This window comes from Vulpes vulpes, chromosome 3 (assembly GCF_048418805.1).
Source record: "Vulpes vulpes isolate BD-2025 chromosome 3, VulVul3, whole genome shotgun sequence".
Lineage (NCBI taxonomy): Eukaryota > Metazoa > Chordata > Mammalia > Carnivora > Canidae > Vulpes > Vulpes vulpes.
In genome coordinates, this window is record NC_132782.1 from 112,965,367 (window position 1) to 112,983,993 (window position 18,627).

Here is an 18,627-nt window from a genome sequence, read left to right on the forward strand (position 1 = left end):
TATCCAGCATGTTATTGCAAATTTCATTTCTGTCTCAGGAGAGGGAGGTTCCCTGTGGGGTGGTTGTGTTACTGCCTTCTGAAATCTTGCACAGGTCCTGTTCCCAGAGATGCTCAGTCAATACTCTTCCAGCTCAACCTGAGAATATCACACATCCTACATTTGTACCATAAATATGCATGCATTTGGGTCCATCCATTTCTTAGGGAGTATGTTGGGTTTAGGGTTATTTTCTCAGCAGGATCCAGAAAACTGGATGCTGTCAGCTAAGAAACCAAAAGGACTGAGTACTCGGTAAAATATGAAGTATGTGGACCAACTGGACAATAAGATCAATTAAACCAAGCAGAACTCATCAAAGTCTTGGTCCCAGCTGGTCACACACAGGCTGGTCAGGCACAGTGCTGTTTGTTCTGTCAGGCATCAGAATGTTGTATGTGACCTGTGGCCCGTTTTGAGCCTCATTGGTCAGCTTTAAAAGGAGCATCTGTAAAAAAAAAAAATTAAAAATAAATTAAAGATAAAAGCATCTGTGGTTAGTGAGGAACAGTAAAATAATCAATTATCATGCAGGTAGGCAATATTCCAAAATGGTTAAAAGGAGTTTGAATCCTGGCTCAGTCACTGAGCAAGTCACTAAACCACTGATCCCGGATGTAAGTGAGGATGATGAATCTTGCCCTGAAAGGGTGCTGCAGAGATATCAGGAGACAATGGATATAAAGCAAGCTGTGCCAGGCACAGAGTAAGCCCCATTGCGTTACCGACAAAACATCCGCAAAGCCAAAAACTTCATGAGAAATGCGGAAAGCTTAAGCCAGGAAACGTAAGTGATGCCAGCTAAGTGACAGAAATACCACCATTTTTCAAGTATCATTGTAGCAATTGATATCGGAAAGGATTATCAATGAATGCTAAAATCATGAGGTGAAAGATTGTGGGAGAACAAGACGTTTCCACATGCTCAGGTCACTTACTAGTCACAAAGAAAAAAATGTCCTTTTACAATGGAGACATCTTGAGGATGCCTGAAAGTACCTTCAGTCTAATAATGAGGAAATCTTAATTAATTAAGGGACATTTTGCTTGGAATGGACTTTTCAAAAACATTGTCTTGACAGAATTTTAAAAGGCAGGAAAGTGTGAAAGTGTTCTAGCAGAATCAGACTATAGAGATGTGGCAACTAAAAGTAGTGTTTTTTCAAAACAAAAAAAGCCGGGGATAAAAATCAGGGTATACAGAAAGACAGAAGCTGTTAATTGTGGAAGAAGTCCTCTTACCCCACGTACCACTTCCATTAGCTCTGGAGCAACTTCTGGAGACCACACTGGGACATGAGCTCCAAAGGACACCTATTCCTTTTTTCACCCTTGTTTCTCCAGCATCCTTGCATGGCGTCTAAAATATGTGTTCAGGGGCACCTGGCTGGCCCAGTCAGTGGAGCATGTGACCCTTGTTCTTGGGGTTCTGAGTTCAAGCCTCACACTGAGCATGGGGCTTACTTTAAAAACAAAAAACAAACAAACAAACAAAAAACTTGTTCAATAAAAGTGCATGGACAAGCACCCTCTCTCATGGGGATGCTCTGGGGAAGCCAGGGCAGAGTAGGGAACAAACAAATCAGGATGACAGTTCCATACACAGCATTTGAGGCCTTTGTGATGCTGAAAGCACCAGACAACTGGAATGACATCAACAGGGGTGATGCCAGGGCTGGTAGCCTGGCAGTGCCCTCCGGCTTCACCTCCTTCTTGGGCAGAGAAGGGCAAAACTTGCAGGGCTGCACTTGTTGCCCCCCGCAACCCTTATCATTTGCTCTGGAGGGTCCATAAAATCCTGAGTTTGGAGGAAAATGATTGGTCAAAGAAACTGACTCTCATTATGGTCCTCTGCAGCATGGGACCAGGGGCTTTGTTCCTGCTCCCCACACCCATATCCCGGGAGAAGGAGAGACAGAGGCATCTGAGTGCCTTCCCAGGATCGAGACCCTGGAATCCAGCCCCAGCCCCTCCCTCACATATTTACGCACTGCTCTACAGGCCAGTATGGGAAGGTGAGGGCTGGGGCACTATAGGAACACATGGCTGGCAAGGCCTTGAACCCTCCTAGCTGTGAAGGCCTCCAAATCTGTGAGAAAGAGAACACAAGAGTCATCACTGGAAACAAACAAACGATGACATTCATAGCTCAGTTCTTGCCAGAGTGCAGAGAGCATTTCCTGTGCTTTTCCGCTATTTCACAAGTGGCTTCTTTTTACCCACCCTCTGGGTTCCAAGACAGAGGCTGTTTCAGACTACTGGCTCCAGCCTCTCCTGGTCAACACCATGATCAAAACCCCCAGTGATCATCTGCTGGACTCCCTGGAGGAGCTGCTGCCCAATGACTTTGAGAAGTTCAAGTTTAAGCTGCAGAACACCAGCGTGGAGAAGGATCACTCCCGGATCCCCCGGGGCCAGGTCCAGAATGCCAAGCCAGTGAAGCTGGCCAATCTGATGATCAACCACTATGGGGAAGAGAATGCCGTGCGGCTGACGCTGCAAGTCCTGAGGGCCATCAACCAGAACCTCCTGGCAGAGGAGCTTGACAAAGCGGTTGGCCCAGGTAAGCAGGTCCCATGCCCCTTCCTTTCCCAATGCAACTGCTGGCTGTTCATGGGGTGGGGTACAAGGTGCAAGAGGGAATTTGTGCTTAGACCAGTATGTTGTGACTTGAAGCTTAGGAGTCCCAGGTCTACTATGACTCCAGTGACACTGACTGACCAAGTCCTTTCTGCCACTAAGGTCTTTGGATCTGGGTTAGTATAGCTAAGGCTCCCAATGGCTTAAAAAAAAAAAAAGTAATAAATAAATAAATAAATAAATAAATAAATAAATAAATAAAAAATAAAAGTAAGGAGGAGAAAGGCTGAGATTGACTGCAGGGCAGAATCAGGAGAGGCAGCTCTCTGTGTCTCTCATGAGTAAATAAATCTTTAAAAGAAAAAAAAAAAAGAATCAGGAGAGGCAGGAACTAGATGCCTGATCTTAGAGGGTCCTTAACTTCATTGTGCTTAACTCCTATGTACCCACCAGTATCTTCAGAAAAGAAAAAAAAAATGCTTGCTAACTGCCCATATCAGCAGGGTCAAGTCATCCTCACATTGAAATCTACCTAATTTCAGTTTTGAGCTCTTCTCTGACACATGTCACAAAGGTATTCTAAAATTCTCAATTCTTTTCCTTCCTTTATCTTTTCTCTTTCCTTGTTTTCCTTCCTTCTCCTCCTCCTTGTTTTTCTATTCCTGTTTTGTTGTAACTTCCTTATTTCATCACACTGTGATCAGTGAATGTGGTCTATTGAATTTTTTGCTTCTAAAGACTTTTTTTTTTTTAAGATTTTGGGGAGGACCAAATACATGATGGGCTTAAAAAACATTGGCTAGTGTTTAAGTATTTCTTTACTTCTAAAGACTTTAAGGACACATTAGAAATATTTTCCATGTGTTTTTCAGAAGTAGAAATGTTTAAATAACATAAAAGTTCTCTACTCTTTGGAAGAGTGACGGACTAAACCATAATCTGAGTCCAGTGTAATTTGATGAGTAGAATTTTTAAAGTTAATTTTCATATTTTAAAACCTGGTTATTAGCATGTTTAGGGCTTTTCATTAATTCTAGAGACAGCTTGGGGAACTTGCCTTTTCCTAGGAAGTAAAGTATTCGCAACAGCAAAGTTTTTTAAAGTGTTTTAAATATCTCTGAAGCAATTTAATAAGAGCCTCTTCTACTAAAATTTAAGGCACTGATTATGGGTGCTTCATTTCCTTACTAGAGTAGGGTTTGCAAGTTATAGCTGAAGAAGATATTTCAGGAATTCTTTAGAATGTTAACAAATATATAAGGGGATCTCTGATGGCTCAGCGGTTTAGAACCTCCCTTTAGCTCGGGAGGTGATCCTGGAGTCCTGGGATCAAGTCCCACGTTGGGTTCCCCACATGGAGCCTGCTTCTCCCTCTGCCTGTCTCTGCCTCTCTCTCTCTCTGCATCTCTCATGAATAAATAAATAAAATCTTTTTTAAAATACTTAATTCAAATTTTATTAATTTTTCTAATTTACCCAACAAATTTGTTAAAATGTGTCATTCAAAAAAAAAATGTGTCATTCATTTTTTGAAAATTTTGAAATTCTAGAGGCCACCAGCGTGATAATTTGTGCTTAAACTCCTTTTACACAGACCTTGAAATTAAGCCTTTGTCATTTCTATTTAATGAAACTGTATCCTGAAACTTCCAAGCAAGCTGTTTAAGAAAGAAAAATCAGGGGATTCCTGGGTGGCTTGGCGGTTTGGCGCCTGCCTTTGGCCCAGGGCGTCGTCCTGGAGTCCCAGGGCGTCGTCCTGGAGTCCCAGGATCGAGTCCCGTGTTGGGCTCCCTGAGTGGAGCCTGCTTCTCCCTCTGCCTGTGTCTCTGCTTCTCTCTCTCTCTCCCTCTGTGTCTCTCATGAATAAATAGATAAAATCTTTTTCAAAAAAATCACCATTTACACTTACTTATCTGTATGTTAGGATTTTCTTCACATCATGAAACCAAAGAATAAAACAGAAGTAAATTAGTTTCTAAAGTTTTAACTGTCCTTCAAATCCTGTTTTCAAATTTTTGTGCCAAATATAATTCTTCTTTATTAATTAATTTTATAAGTGAATTTTGTACATCATAATCACACCCACATTTATACCAGTAAACTAGAGTTTTTATCTATTTTACGAACTAAGGGGAACCCTGGGTGGCGCAGCGGTTTGGCGCCTGCCTTTGGCCCGGGGCGCGATCCTGGAGACCCGGAATCGAGTCCCACGTCGGGCTCCCGGTGCATGGAGCCTGCTTCTCCCTCTGCCTGTGTCTCTGCCTCTCTCTCTCTCTGTGACTATCATAAATAAATTTAAAAATAAAAATAAAAAAAAACGAACTAAGAATATCATGTAGGACTTTATACTGAAAACAAGTTCTCATGCCAAAGAACTCTGAAAAGTACTATTTGGGAAATATATAGCAAATAATTAGTATTCTCTTACTTAATGGTAATTGACTGTCATTGCCTAGAACATTCTGAACTTCTGTAATTTATTTTTTGTTTTAAGATTGTATTTATTTATTCATGAGAGACAGAGAGAGAGGCAGAGCAGGGAGCCCCATGTGGGACTCGATCCCCCATCATGCCCTGAGCCAAAGGCAGATGCTCAACCACTGAGTCATCCAGGCGTCCCTGAACTTTTGTAATTTCTGAGGTGATTTTTCCCTTCTCTTCCTTCTCCCAACCCCTGGCCCTGAGCCCTGCACATTCTAATGCCTTTGCATCCTGTTGTCTTTGCAGAGTATCTGATACAAGAAAGTGGCACAGACAGTTCAGCAATGTCTTGTTCCTTTGGGGAGAATAAGTCCAAGGGCTTGAAGATATCAGATGGCCTGGAAGGTGAGAGACAGCGGCAAAGTGGTGATGGGGCTGTCAGCCTGCCAGCCAACCAGCATGAGGCTGGAAAGGGATCCCAGAAGAAGCCTCAGAGCAGACGGAGAGATCAAAAGAGCTCCGAGTGCCTGGATGTGCTGGGTAAGCCAGGGGCCAGGAGCCTCAGTTCGTCCTCCAGGAGAAGCCCATTCCCTGGCAAGCTGCAGGGGGAGAAGGGGAGTCCTACTGACCATCTACGCAGGAATGCCAGCTCCTTAGGAAGGCTCCAAGGACTCTCCTCTGGGTCACTAACTGGGTCCTTGGGAAGAGTAAAATCCAAGATACCTGAAGAACGTTTATCATCAGGACAGAGGCGACCCAGAAGTCTTGAATTCACCATTTTTTCAAGAGAGAGAGAACTCCTCAATCCAGAAACTCTTCTGTCTCAAGAGAAAATGAGAAGTGATCATACAGACTCAGCAGCCACCCCCAGTGAAGTGGCCACTCTGGATGTAGGTGCTACTGTGGCTCCAGAGAAAGGCTCCAGGAATCCAGAACATTCCATGATCCCAAAGGAAGGAGCATTCAGGAATACACTTTCCAATGTATCATTGTCCAAAGTCAGGACAACCTGTGAGCACCCAGAATCCACAGGGCCTTCAAAGAAAAGTGGAATTGAGGGTCAAGAACCCCCTGAGACCTCGAGGGAGGTGGCAGGTGGTGAGCTCCTTCAGCCTTCAGGTCCAGAAGTCCCTCCTTCTTCAGGTAAGGAAGGACCCCGGAACTCAGAAGACGTGGCATCCTTAGGCATGGTGACCTGTGCAGGTGTTCCCTCACAAGCCTTTTATCTCCACTGTGTTTATGTCACCAGATCCCTGAGTGCCCCCCCAAGATCCCCAACACTTTGAGAATATGAGGTAGGCTGTGAATCCTGAAAAAGATGCATGTATGCACATCTTCATAAAATGTTGCATCAAAGTTCAGTTAGTTCTTAGACACTCTGAAATCCTTTAGAATTCCAAGGAATTCATGGACCTCAGTCTGAGCCTCTGGGAAAGATTGGGTAAAAATACCCTCTTCTCACAATGAACCCGTGGGACCCTGCCATTCACCTCCCCGGGCAGGGAGGAGAGCTGTTGGCTAAAATCCTAAATCTCTTTTACTAAGGAGGCAGAAATTAGGATTATGTTGGGTTGTGGATGACAGAAACACCAAAATAATGCTAACTGAAACAAGATAGAAGTTTGTTTCTCCTTCACATAAGTAACACACTGATGGTCCAGAACAGATGTGATACTCCATGGGCCAGGAACCCAGGCTTTTACTGTTTTTCTGCTCCACAAAGTTTGCTCTCAAACTCATGGTCTTAGATAGTGGCATCCTTATTCCAAGCAGTGGGATAGAAGGACAAAGGAGAAGACTATCACTTAGGGAAGGTTTCCAGAAGTTTCTAGAAGCCGCTCATGATGCCTTCATTTATATCCCTTTGGCCAGAATGTAGTCAGTAGCCACATCTAACTGCAAAAAATGCTGTGGGGTTTTTTTTGGGGGGGAGGGAAGGAGAAACCATCAATTGATAGGCTGCAATCAATTCTATCACAAGAGGAGGGAATAATGGTTACTAGGAGGGCCTCTCACAGTCTCACAGCTATGATACGAATTCCTGGGACCTTGTGAGAGAAGGTGGGAGGGTTCTAATGGATTGAGTGTGCTTCTGTTTCTTCTTGTACCTCCTGTCATTTCTGCTTTTTTAAGTTGTGTTATGGTCTTGGGGCACAGCTAGTCATAGCTGTTTGTCATCATGGTAGGTTATACCCTTCAGCCTTAGAAAGCCAAGTCTCTTTTCTTACTTCCATTTAGTTCTTCCTGAACCTGGAAGTGAGGAGAAGTCCCATTCGTTCTTTCATTCAACACACACTTCTCAAATCCTTATTATGTTCCAGGGACTCTGCTAGAGGTTAGGTTATGTACTCGGGAGCTTCCACTCGGGTCATGAGCAGCCTGGGTGGTTTTTTTTTTTTTACATATTTATTTTATTTTATTTTATTTTCATCCTGGGTGGTTTTAAGTGGTAAAGCAAACACTAGTCAGAACATCTCACTGCCTTTATATCACCTGCTAGGTTCGTGTATGTGCAGGAGGAAGGGATAGGATTTGTAACAAAAGGCCTTTCTTTAGGAGAAGTATCCAGGAATTCCAAGTCTCAGGACTTCCATGAGGTCTAGCCCTTAGCCCTCACTTCCACTGGGTGGTTCTCTGCCTGCTGGAGTGAAGTCAGGGGAGGACAAGCTAGAAGTGGCCACAGCCTGACCAGGACCTCATGTCCCAGACACGAGATAGCTCTCTCTGCTGTGTCTTGTAGCACACCTTCATTACATTTTGGATTTGTCACTCAAATTTTTCTGCTGTCATATCCCCAGGAAAGCCACAGGATGAGGCCATGTATCCCCTTGGCCGTGCCCAGGAAGGAGATCCAGCTGATGACACCTATGTGCATGATTCCTACAGACCTGCCATTGGTTCTGAGGATCTCAAGACCTCAGGCAGATACTCACCCAGCTGCCTCTCAAGCCAGGCCTCACTGCCTGTAAAGAACTCTGGAGACGTCCAGCAGAAGGAGGACCTGCAGATGGCTATCTTGAGCCCCAGGTCCCTGCCACAGTGTGAGCGACACATGAAGCAGGTCCAGCTGCTCTTCTGCGAGGACGACAGGGAGCCTATCTGCCTCATCTGTAGTCTGAGTCAGGAACACCGAGGCCACCGGGTACGCCCTATTGAGGAAGCTGCCCTTGAATACAAGGTAGGGCTTCTTTGGCGGCGGGGGGGGGGGGAGCTTTTTAAAGTAGCCAGTAGCTACTTTATTTTCCCAACAACGCTGGGATGTTGGTGCATTAGGCAGCATTCTTGGGCTGTAACTGGCAAAAATATAATACAAACCAGACCAGCAAAGATGAAATTTATTGGTTCATGTAGCTAAGATCCAAGGGCACTAGCTTCAGGTATGGCTGAATCCAGGTGCCCACATGTCATTAAGAATCTCTTTCTCACCGCCTCTTGGATCTGCTTCCCTTGGTATGATGGATTCATTCTTCTTTCCTGGGCATCCTCCCTGTGCACTTGGCTACAGCACCCTCAGCTTTACTCCATAAGGCAGATTTTTTCCCCTCTAGAGTTGTCACCAACTAAGGATGGCAGAAGCCAAGTTTAGGCTTTAACAAGTGCCCTTTTCCAGGTGAAAATTCAAAAGCAGCTGGAGTATGTGAAGGAGTTGAGAAAATCTGGGGAGGAGCAGAGATCTCAGGGAGATAAGAAGACTGCGAAATTTCTGGTAAGGCCAGGGGTGTTCTGTGTCCAGTCCTTGCCTGAGTTCCCCCCTGCAAAAGGAGAGAGGGGACCAAAAGTGAGCAGAAGGTCTCCAAATTATGTTCTGGTTCATAGGGAAGCAGAACTTATCACATATTTAGAATCTCCTGCTCTAAAGGGGGCAGAGAGGTAACAGGAATCCAAGGATGAGCTTGTTCCTGGAGAGACCCAACTGCAGCATAGGAGGGAAATTTCCAAGGAGCCTGTGCTTTCATATTCACCACAAAATGGTTTAGAGAAATTAACGCCACAACAGTGGCTGTTGCTGAGAGATGGGATTGGGGAAATGGGAGGAGAGATTTTTCCATTTTAAATACTCCACTGTATCATCTTTATAATTGTTGTCCATTTTATTTTTTTAAAAAACATGGATTTTAAAAATTCAAATAGTTAGAGATTTTCTTTAAAACTATTATTTTGTGATGCCACAGATTTCAATAAATACACTTATTGGCCTTCTTCTGTTAAACCTGGACATGTAAATCACTTCCATTTTTCCTGCAGGCAAATTCACCTATCCCAAAGTGTCTTAATTTGTCTGACCCATTTCTGTTGGCTGGATTCCATCTCTCACACCACAATGGGAAACAGACAAAGATAAGAAAGGGCAGGAATGGGGGCGGGTATGGCATTGGCCCAGGTGTCTAACTTTTGGGAAACTCATGAAGTGTATGTAGTAAAAGAAAACCACTTTTCCAGGGTGCCTGGCGGTGGGGATCAGTCAGCTAAGAGTCCAACTCTTAATTCCAGGTCAGATAATGGTCTCAAGGTCATGAGATTGAGCCTCGAATTTGGCTCCACACTGGGTGTGGGGTCTGCTTAAGATTTCTCTCTCTCCCTCTCTCTCTGCCCTTCCCCTCACCACCTTGCCCACTCACCAGCTCCCGTTCTTTCTAAAACAAACAAACAAAAAACCCTTTCCTATGATCCCAGGTGGCTTGGAACTTGTGGGTGAAGCAGAGGTCAGAGATGCCCCCTGCCATGAAGGTGAGACAGAAGCCTGGGCCACAGGGAAAGTCAGGGAGACAAGATCTGGTCTTCCCTTAAAATGCTCACAGTGACATGAGCTCCTGAGGAAAATGATGCTGTTTTCAAAACTTCTGCTCTTCCTCCTTCTTTCAATAGTTAAATATATATGTGTGTGTGTGTGTGTGTATATATATATATATATATATATATATATATATATATATATATATCATATGGAAGAGGGAGGGGAAACTTTTCTTTACAGCACAATGACACTAAAATAAGTGTGGAAGAATGGGGTGCCTGGCTGCCTCAGCCAGAGAGCATGAAACTCTTGATCTCAGGGTTGTGAGTTCAACCCCACAATGGCTGCACAGATTACTTAAATAAAAATTGGGGGGATCCCTGGGGGGGCTCAGTGGTTTAACACCTGCCTTTGGTCCACGGCATGATCCTGGGATCCCAGGGTCAAGTCCCACGTCAGGCTCCCTGCATGAAGCCTGCTTCTCCCTCTGCCTGTGTCTCTGCCTCTCTCTCTCTCTCTCTCTCTCTCTCTCTCTCTCTCTATGTCTATCATGAATAAATAAATAAAATCTTTTTTTTTGTATTTATTTATGATAGTCACACAGAGAGAGAGAGAGAGAGGCAGAGACACAGGCAGAGGGAGAAGCAGTCTCCATGCACCGGGAGCCCGACATGGGATTTGATCCTGGGTCTCCAGGATCGCGCCCTGGGCCAAAGGCAGGCACTAAACCGCTGCGCCACCCAGGGATCCCTAAATAAATAAAATCTTTTAAAAAAAGCCTGGGTGTTTTTTTAAAAATTAATTAATTAATTAAAATTTTTAAAAAGGACTAAAGAGATTAAAATGATGACACTACTTATGTCCAGTCTTAGAAGATCCAAAAGGGGAACGCCTGGGTGGTAGCCTCTGCCTTTGGCTCAGGTCATGATCCTGGAGTCCCAGGATCAAGTCCCACATCGGGCTCCCCGCAGGGAGTCTGCTTCTCCCTCTGCCTGTGTCTCTGCCTCTCTCTCTCTCTCTGTGTCTCTCATGAATAAATAAATGAAATCTTTAAAAAAAAGAAAGAAAAGAAAGAAGGAAGATCCAAAAGGGCTTCTCCCTCCATGGAGGAATGAGAAGGTTCCCTTAGAGCCACTTCACCTTTCCTCAAAACTCTCTAGTCATGAGGAGGAAAAGCGAGATAGAACATGGGCCAGATGGCTGACCTATGTGCAGTTGTAGTAGAAGTCAAGTTCACCTACATTCACATTAATGGATTGACTGCCTCCATTCAGAGCTACACTGAGGCCCTTCTGCCTGCCAGCACTTTGGCAGCAGGGTGGAGAGAAGTCTCCTTCCTGGACACTTGGTGGTCATAACCTTATCCACTTACAGCCCCAGGCATATACTATCCTCACACTGACCTTCAAGGCAGGGAAAATGTGATACCAGGTATCCTAGTGTCCTGTGGCTGCCATAACAGAGCCCCACAGATTGAATGGCTTAAACCACAGAAATATAGTCTTTCACAGTTCTGCAGGCCAGAAGTCTACAATCAAGGTGTCAGCAGGACTGTTCCTTCTGAGGGCCATGAAGGAGAGATGTCTTCCAGGCCTCCCTTCTCAGCTTGTAGATGTCATCTTTCCCTTGTGTTTCTTTCCTGTGTCTGTGTCCCAACATCCCCATTCCAGTGGCCCACTTCACCATGACTTCATCTAAACTAATTATATCTGTAATGATGCTATTTCCAATAAGATCATATTCTTTAGGTACTAGGTTAGGACTTTAACATAAATCTTGGAGGGGATACAAATCAACCCAGAACACTAGGTTTTAGGGCATTTTACAAGAGCCAGCCCTGGCCACCCTCAGTCTGTTCTGGAAGGTTCTGGCCCATTTTGCCTACTGCTCTGAAATCCAGGCCTCCAAGAAGCTGAGGAAGCATGCTTCTTATTCGCCTCCAGGAAGTGGGCTTCTGGGGATCCCCTGGGCATACACATCCAGCACACTGCACAGACCCCTACACTTTTTTGTTCCCCAGAAACAAACTGAAACCCAGAAGCAGAGAATCCAGCACCAAATAGAGCAACTGTACCATATTCTGGAGCAGCAAGAGAAGTTCTTTGTGGCCTCATTCGAAGATCTGAACCGGACCATTGGCCAGGTCAGGGAGACGTATAGCACCCAAGTGTCCAGAGACATTGCCCTCCTCGACGAGCTAATTGGAGAGCTGGAGGCCAAGCAATGCCAGCCAGAGTGGGAGCTCATGCAGGTGAGTGTGGCTGGGCCTGGCTTTCCCCCTCCCACTGTCCCCAGTAGGATGTCATGAGCTCCCAGCACTGCCATTAGCTCTGCTCAAGTCAGTACAAGACAAGGGTCTGGTGCCCAGATCCCTTTGATGAGCTCTCAGGAGTCCAGGGTGGCCCAGTTTTCAAGGGATCCCCTGGCATCTCCCAGAAGAAACAAGCAGGGTTTGGGTGCAGTTCTATTGTAAGCTCCACCAGGCTTCCACTTTGGGTGATGAGAATTAGAATGGGGGAGAGGTGCCCCCGTTTTGCTGACAACCTGGGGATATGAGCCCAGAAGGAAAGACCAGGAGTCAGCGCAGCCCTAGGAGACTGGTAACGGGGAGCTTCCTTCTTTTCTCTCCTAGGACATCGGAGTCACCCTGCACAGGTACTGAGAGATCCCTTCGTGTTACCTTGGGTATCCTGCAGGAAGCTGTGGGGGAAGCATTCCTAGGACGGAGATGCTCCCAACCCCGGGTCTGACTCCTTCTGGGTTCCTCCCATCTCCTGCAGCTCCTAAGGCCTCTCTGGATTTGTGTAGGGAAAATGGGAGTGTGGTCAGGAGGGACAGCATGGGCTGAAGACTGGAAAGAATGAACACAGCCTATCATGCTAATGATGGTTCCTAAGAAACCTCCCTAAAGATCGCCAATTTTGCCTCAAGAATACTGTTCCTGCGGAAGTGCCTCCCTCCCTGAGGCCACAGTGCTTATGGTCTCAGGGAGGGAAGTATTTTCTAGGAGTCGTGATGCTCTAACCCCAGACAGGGGAAGGAAGGGGAGGGGAGGGAGGAGGCTGGACATTACAATCACTCCGGAGCTTTACAAAATCCTAACCTCCAGGCCTTGGCACACAAATTAAATCCAAATCTTCAAAAGTGTGACCCTGGCATAAGTTTTTTGGTCTTTTCCTCTTTTCTGGTGGGAAAATACATATACATGGAATTTACCACTCTAACCATTTTTATTTTTTAAGTTATTTATTTATTTATTTATTTATTTATTTATTTATTTATTTGAGACACACACACAGAGAGAGAGAGAGAGAGAGAGAGAGAGAGGCAGAGACACAGGCAGAGGGAGAAGCAGGCTCCATGCAGGGAGCCTGATGTGGGACTCAATCTCGGACCCCAGGATCATGCCCTGAGTCAAAGGCAGACATTCAACCATTGAACCACTCAGGTGTATCCACAACCATTTTTAAATGTGCTGTTCAGTGGCATTAAGTACATTTGTCTTATTGTGCAATCAACACCACCTTTGTCTCCAGCACTTTTTCATCTTCCCAAATGGAAACGCCATACTATTAAAACATAACTCCCCATTGTTCCCTCACTCAGCCCCTGGCAACCACCGTTCTACATTCTGTCTTTACGGATTTGACTACTCTAACTGCTTCACATAAGTGGAATCATACAGTATTTGTGCTTTTGTGTCTGGCTTATCTCACTTAGCATAATGTCATCAAGGTTCATTCACATTGTACAATGTGTCAGAATTTCATTCTTATGTAAGGCTGAATAATATTCCATTGTGTATACATACCACAATTTGTTTATCCCTTCATCCATCAATGGACACTTGAGTTGTTTCCACCTGTTGGCTATCGTGAATAATGCTGCTGTGAATATTGCTGTACATATATCTGTTTGAGTCTCTGCTTTCAATTTTTTTGAGTATATACCTAGAAGTGGAATTGATGTGTCATATGGTAATTCTATGCTTAGTTTTTTGAGGAACCACTATATTATTTTCTACAGTGTCTGCACCATTTTACATTCCTGCCACCCATGCACAAGGGTTTTCCCACATCCTTGCTAATACCCGTCATTTTGATTTCTTCAAAATGCTAATACCATTCTAATGAGTCATATCTCATCATATTTTTTTCTTATTTCTTATCATGTTTATCTCAACAGAAAAGTACTAAAGAAGTGTAATTAATTTGACATAGATAATTCTGGGATGGACATTTCAATATCACACCATTATAAGGCTTTTAGTAAAACCCACTGTGGTTTTTATGTCAGTGGTTTTTAAAATTCTTCAGGTGATGCCAATCTGTGGCCAAAGTTGAGAACCAGTGTTTAAAACTCAGAGTCCAGGGAAGACCTTCATTGCAAAGTCCAGGTGGGCTGGGTGTTCCTGTAGAGGCTGCACTTTATTGCCATCTCATGGGAACTTGAGCTACCCCTATGCACCAGCCCTCTCTGGCCAACAGTCTTTTGTCTCTAGGGTCAAGATGGTGACTGTTCCTAAGCTGTGGAACACTCCCCTAGAGGTGGAAAAAAAGATCCAGTTGTTCTACCGGAAATCAGAGTTTGTAGAGAAGAGCATGAAGTACCTCTCAGGTAGGTGGGCTTGGGGGGGAAATGGGAGGCACTTCCCTCCTTCCCAGGAGGCTCACCTCCTCCCTGAGATCCTTGTGGTCCAGAACCCTCTGACATCCCTTCTCCATCTCCCATGGCCTTTCTTTTTTTTTTTTTTTTTTTTTTTAATTTTTATTTATTTATGATAGTCACAGAGAGACAGAGAGAGAGGCAGAGACATAGGCAGAGGGAGAAGCAGGCTCCATGCACCGGGAGCCTGACGTGGGATTCGATCCCGGGTCTCCAGGATCGCGCCCTGGGCCAAAGGCAGGCGCCAAACCGCTGCGCCACCCAGGGATCCCTCCCATGGCCTTTCTAATGCTGCCTTCAGCCTCTTTCTGATCTGTCTCTATCTGGGGAACCTAACTCAAGCTCCCTTTCTTCTTTTAGAAATGCTGCGTTCAGAAATAGATATCTTCAATGGTGAGTATGGTGATGGAATAATGTGCTTGCCGGGGGTTACTGTGATATTCCCTATGCTGTTGATTTCTGGACATTATTTAGAAAAGAGAAAAACACCTGCAACAAAGGCAAAAAAAAAAAAAAGCTTCCATAGGCTCTGTGCTGGACTTGTTCCCTGGGTCAACTCATCAGACCACAGAGTCTTCAAGGCAGGCCCCAGGGTCTAGGAGGAATGGGGTTAATCCAAGCAGAGGAAGCAAGGTCCTGAGTTGGGGTGGGGGTTCTTGTCTTTCCTTGTTGTGGTGACCAGGGTAGATTTAACCTCTCTGAATTGAAATACTTAGGTTTTTTCCCCCATCTTCTTTCTCTCTGTAGTTCCAGAACTCATCTGTGCTCAGGCACATGCCGGTAAGTGCCCAGACTAAGGCAAGTGGACTTTACCTGCTGAGTCCCTATGCTGACCTCCAGTGCATTCAAGAAGACTGTCCCTCCAAGTGTCTTGGAGATGGGGAGAACCCTGTAGGTATGTTGCCCATGGACCCCCAGCTAGGTATTCTAATTCTTTCTGCAGCTAATGTGATTCTGGATGCAGAAACCGCCCACCCCAATCTCATCTTCTCAAATAACCTGAAGAGTGTGAGACTTGGAAACAAGCGGAATCGTCTGCCTGACAATCCAGAAAGATTTGATAGTTGCATCATTGCCCTAGGCCTTCCAAGCTTCTTCTCTGGCCGCCATTACTGGGAAGTAGAGGTGGGAAACAAGACAGGGTGGATCCTGGGCATCTGCAAAGCATCCATGAGCAGGAAAGGGAGCATGACTCTGTCACCTGACAATGGCTACTGGGTGGTGATAATGATGAAGCGGAGTGAGTACCAGGTGTCCACCATTCCCCCAACACGCCTGCAATTAAGGGAACCTCCCAAACGTGTGGGCATCTTCCTGGACTATAAGGCTGGAGACATTTCCTTTTACAACGTAACAAACAAATCCCTCATCTACGCATTCACTGGCTTCTCTTCCTCTGAGCCCCTCCAGCCTATCTTCAGCCCTGGAACACACGATGGAGGGAAGAACATGGATCCTCTGACCATCTGTCCAGTGGGTGACCAGGAACCTCACTGAATGCCCTTTATATCTCTCTTCTGGCTCCCAGCCTTGAATCTTGGATCTGTACACTCAACTGTCATTATTCAATGCCCACTGGGTTCCAGCTGCTGTGGGTATAATATAACGAATTAAGAAAAGAGTTCCTGTGTCCAAAGAGCCTATGGAATGGTAGCAGAAATAAACTAGGTACACAAATACTAGTAAGCCAAAGGTGAAGAGAACACATGTACTGATGACACCTCAGAGGAGGAAGTACATAGCTGTTGCTTAATGAATCCTTGTATGAATTAGCACCCTAAGATGCCCCTAAGGCAGAGATCTTACCCTCATTTTCCCTCAGAACTCTGTGGCAAGGATGTGTCCCTTCATTCTGTTCTCTTCTTTCGTGAGGAGTTGGAAAGCTGAGATAAAACAAGTTGACTAGTTTGTTCTCTTTTTGTACCTGGATTAATGAACTATGGATCTTAAGAGAATTGGCTAGGCCTCATAAATAAATCAATTAGAAAACTTGGTCATAATTGCACTTAGTCTGCATTCAATCTGTTACTTAGTCAATCATTGTGAGATCCCATTTCCCTACTGAACATGAAAAAGATGGAGCTGCTATTGTGGGAAAATATTTGACACATATTCCGAGTGTCAGATTTTTAAAAAATTCTGTCCTGATCTGTACCTGAAAATCTGTTCTATTTCACAGATACCCCATTTACAGAGATATAAAGAGAAAGGATGTAAGAGGGAAAAAAATAATCAAATGAAGATTAGATTCCAAACCCCTCCACCCCAACTCATCTTTCCATCTTCACACTAGAGCCTAGACTGGATCCAAGTTTTCCATGATTGTGACCAGAAAACACAGGCCCTGATTTCTTCATGGAGCTTTGTTCTGTGCACATAGTCCATACTCTGATAGAGTTCATGGGCTCTATTTGCTTAGCTGTTCCCAATTCTCTCTTGCTATACCCTTCCCATGAACAGCTTCCTGTATTCTTTCCATTACTGCCTATACACATTTTTTTCTATTATTCCTAAAATGGCTCCAGAATGTGAACTATTTGATAACACTTGCTATAGTTGGCCATACAATCCTTCAAGATTAAATAATGTTTCATGCCCAAAGCAAAGTTTTTGTCATTTGAAAATTTGTGCTCATTCATTAGAGATGAAATGGAGTTTTGCCTGTTTTAGTTTATTTCATTATCTGTTAGTGATACTGTGAATTTTCCACGTGGACTTCGAACTTTTGCTTCATTCTACAGAAATAGCACAGCTCCTTTGACTACTTGTTATGTAGAATCTAGATATTGAACTTCAGTTGTCTGTAGTACTTCTTGATAAATATTTTAGATACTAAACATTTGTAAGATGAAAATTTCCCCGTCTGGTGTATTCTTTATTGAGATATAATTCACAAACCATAAAATTCACCCTTTTAAAGTGTATAATTGAGTTTTAGTATATTCACAATGTGTACAAACATCACCACTAAATTCAGATCATTTTCATCACCCCAAAAACAAGCCCTGCATCCACTGGCAATCATCTGTCACTCTCCATACCCTCAGCCCCTGGCAACTACTACCCTACTTTTTGTCTCTATGGATTTGCTTATTCCAGACATTTCATGTACGTAGAATCATACAAAATGTGGCCTTCTGTGACTGGCTTCTTTCACTTGACGTAAAGTTTTTGTGGTCCGTCCACATTGCAGCATGTATTAGTACTCATTGCTATTGCTGAATAATCATGTTATATGAATATACATTCGTGTTTAGCCAATCATCAGTTAATAGACGTAAAGATTGTTTCTTTTCAGCCATTACAAACACTGCTGCTATTCACATATAGGTGTGGTATGGACATATGTTTTCACTTTTCTTGAGTTTATGCCTAGGAATGGAACTGCTACACCGTAGTAATTCTGTGATAATATTTTGAGAGACTAACAAACTGTTTCCAACATGGTGATGCATATTTTCAAATGCCTTTTTTTTTTAAAGCTTTTGGGTTTTTTTTAGATTTTACTTACTTGAGAGAGATACCAAGAGAGAACACAGACAGGGAGGAGAGTGAAGCAAACACTCCACTGAGCAGGGAGCCTGAGATGAGGCTTGATCCCAAGACCCTGAGATCATGACCTGAGCCAAAGGCAGACGATTAACCCACTCTGCCCCCCAGGTGCCCCCCGTTTTTTAATGGTATTTTTTTATCTTTTGAAATGTTAATGATAGTTTCGTTTTCATGACTTCATAGCCTTTGCCTTTGTCTTTTGTCAGTTGGCCGGAGCTTTCTGTAAGTTGGAAATGTATAATTCTTTATGTGGTCTTTCTTTTACAATTATTTTCCATTCTATTACTTGTTTATTATTATTGGGGTTTTTTAAAAGTATGTATGTATGTATGTATGTATTAATTTATGAGAGAGAGAGATAGAGGTAGAGACACAGGCAGAGGGAGAAGCAGGCTCCATGCAGGGAGCCCCATGTGGGACTCGATCCCAGGACCCCCATCACGCTCTTGAGGGAAAGGCAGGCATGCTCAACCGCTGAGCCACCCAGGCGTCCCTATTACTGGTTTTTTGTTTTTTTGGGTTTGTTTTTTTTTTTTTTTCTTTAGTTTTCTTAAAAATACAGTTATACAGGACTGTATCTTACTTCAAGGCATTTCAGTTGTTTTGCCTCCACATTTAATTAATGTTCTTTTAAT

General features: G+C 44.1%; 1 protein-coding gene across 1 annotated transcript; it reads left to right on the forward strand.

Moving 5' to 3' along the window:
* The first annotated feature begins 2,216 nt into the window (after window positions 1–2,216).
* On the forward strand, window positions 2,217–17,294 carry MEFV (MEFV innate immunity regulator, pyrin). The gene is made up of 10 exons (XM_025984966.2): window positions 2,217–2,602; window positions 5,347–6,183; window positions 7,839–8,218; window positions 8,651–8,746; window positions 11,796–12,026; window positions 12,408–12,430; window positions 14,277–14,392; window positions 14,801–14,833; window positions 15,188–15,220; window positions 15,384–17,294. Exons 1-10 carry the CDS (start codon window positions 2,326–2,328, stop codon window positions 15,935–15,937), a joined length of 2,580 nt encoding a protein of 859 aa, XP_025840751.1. The 5' UTR covers window positions 2,217–2,325; the 3' UTR covers window positions 15,938–17,294.
* The last annotated feature ends 1,333 nt before the right edge of the window (window positions 17,295–18,627 follow it).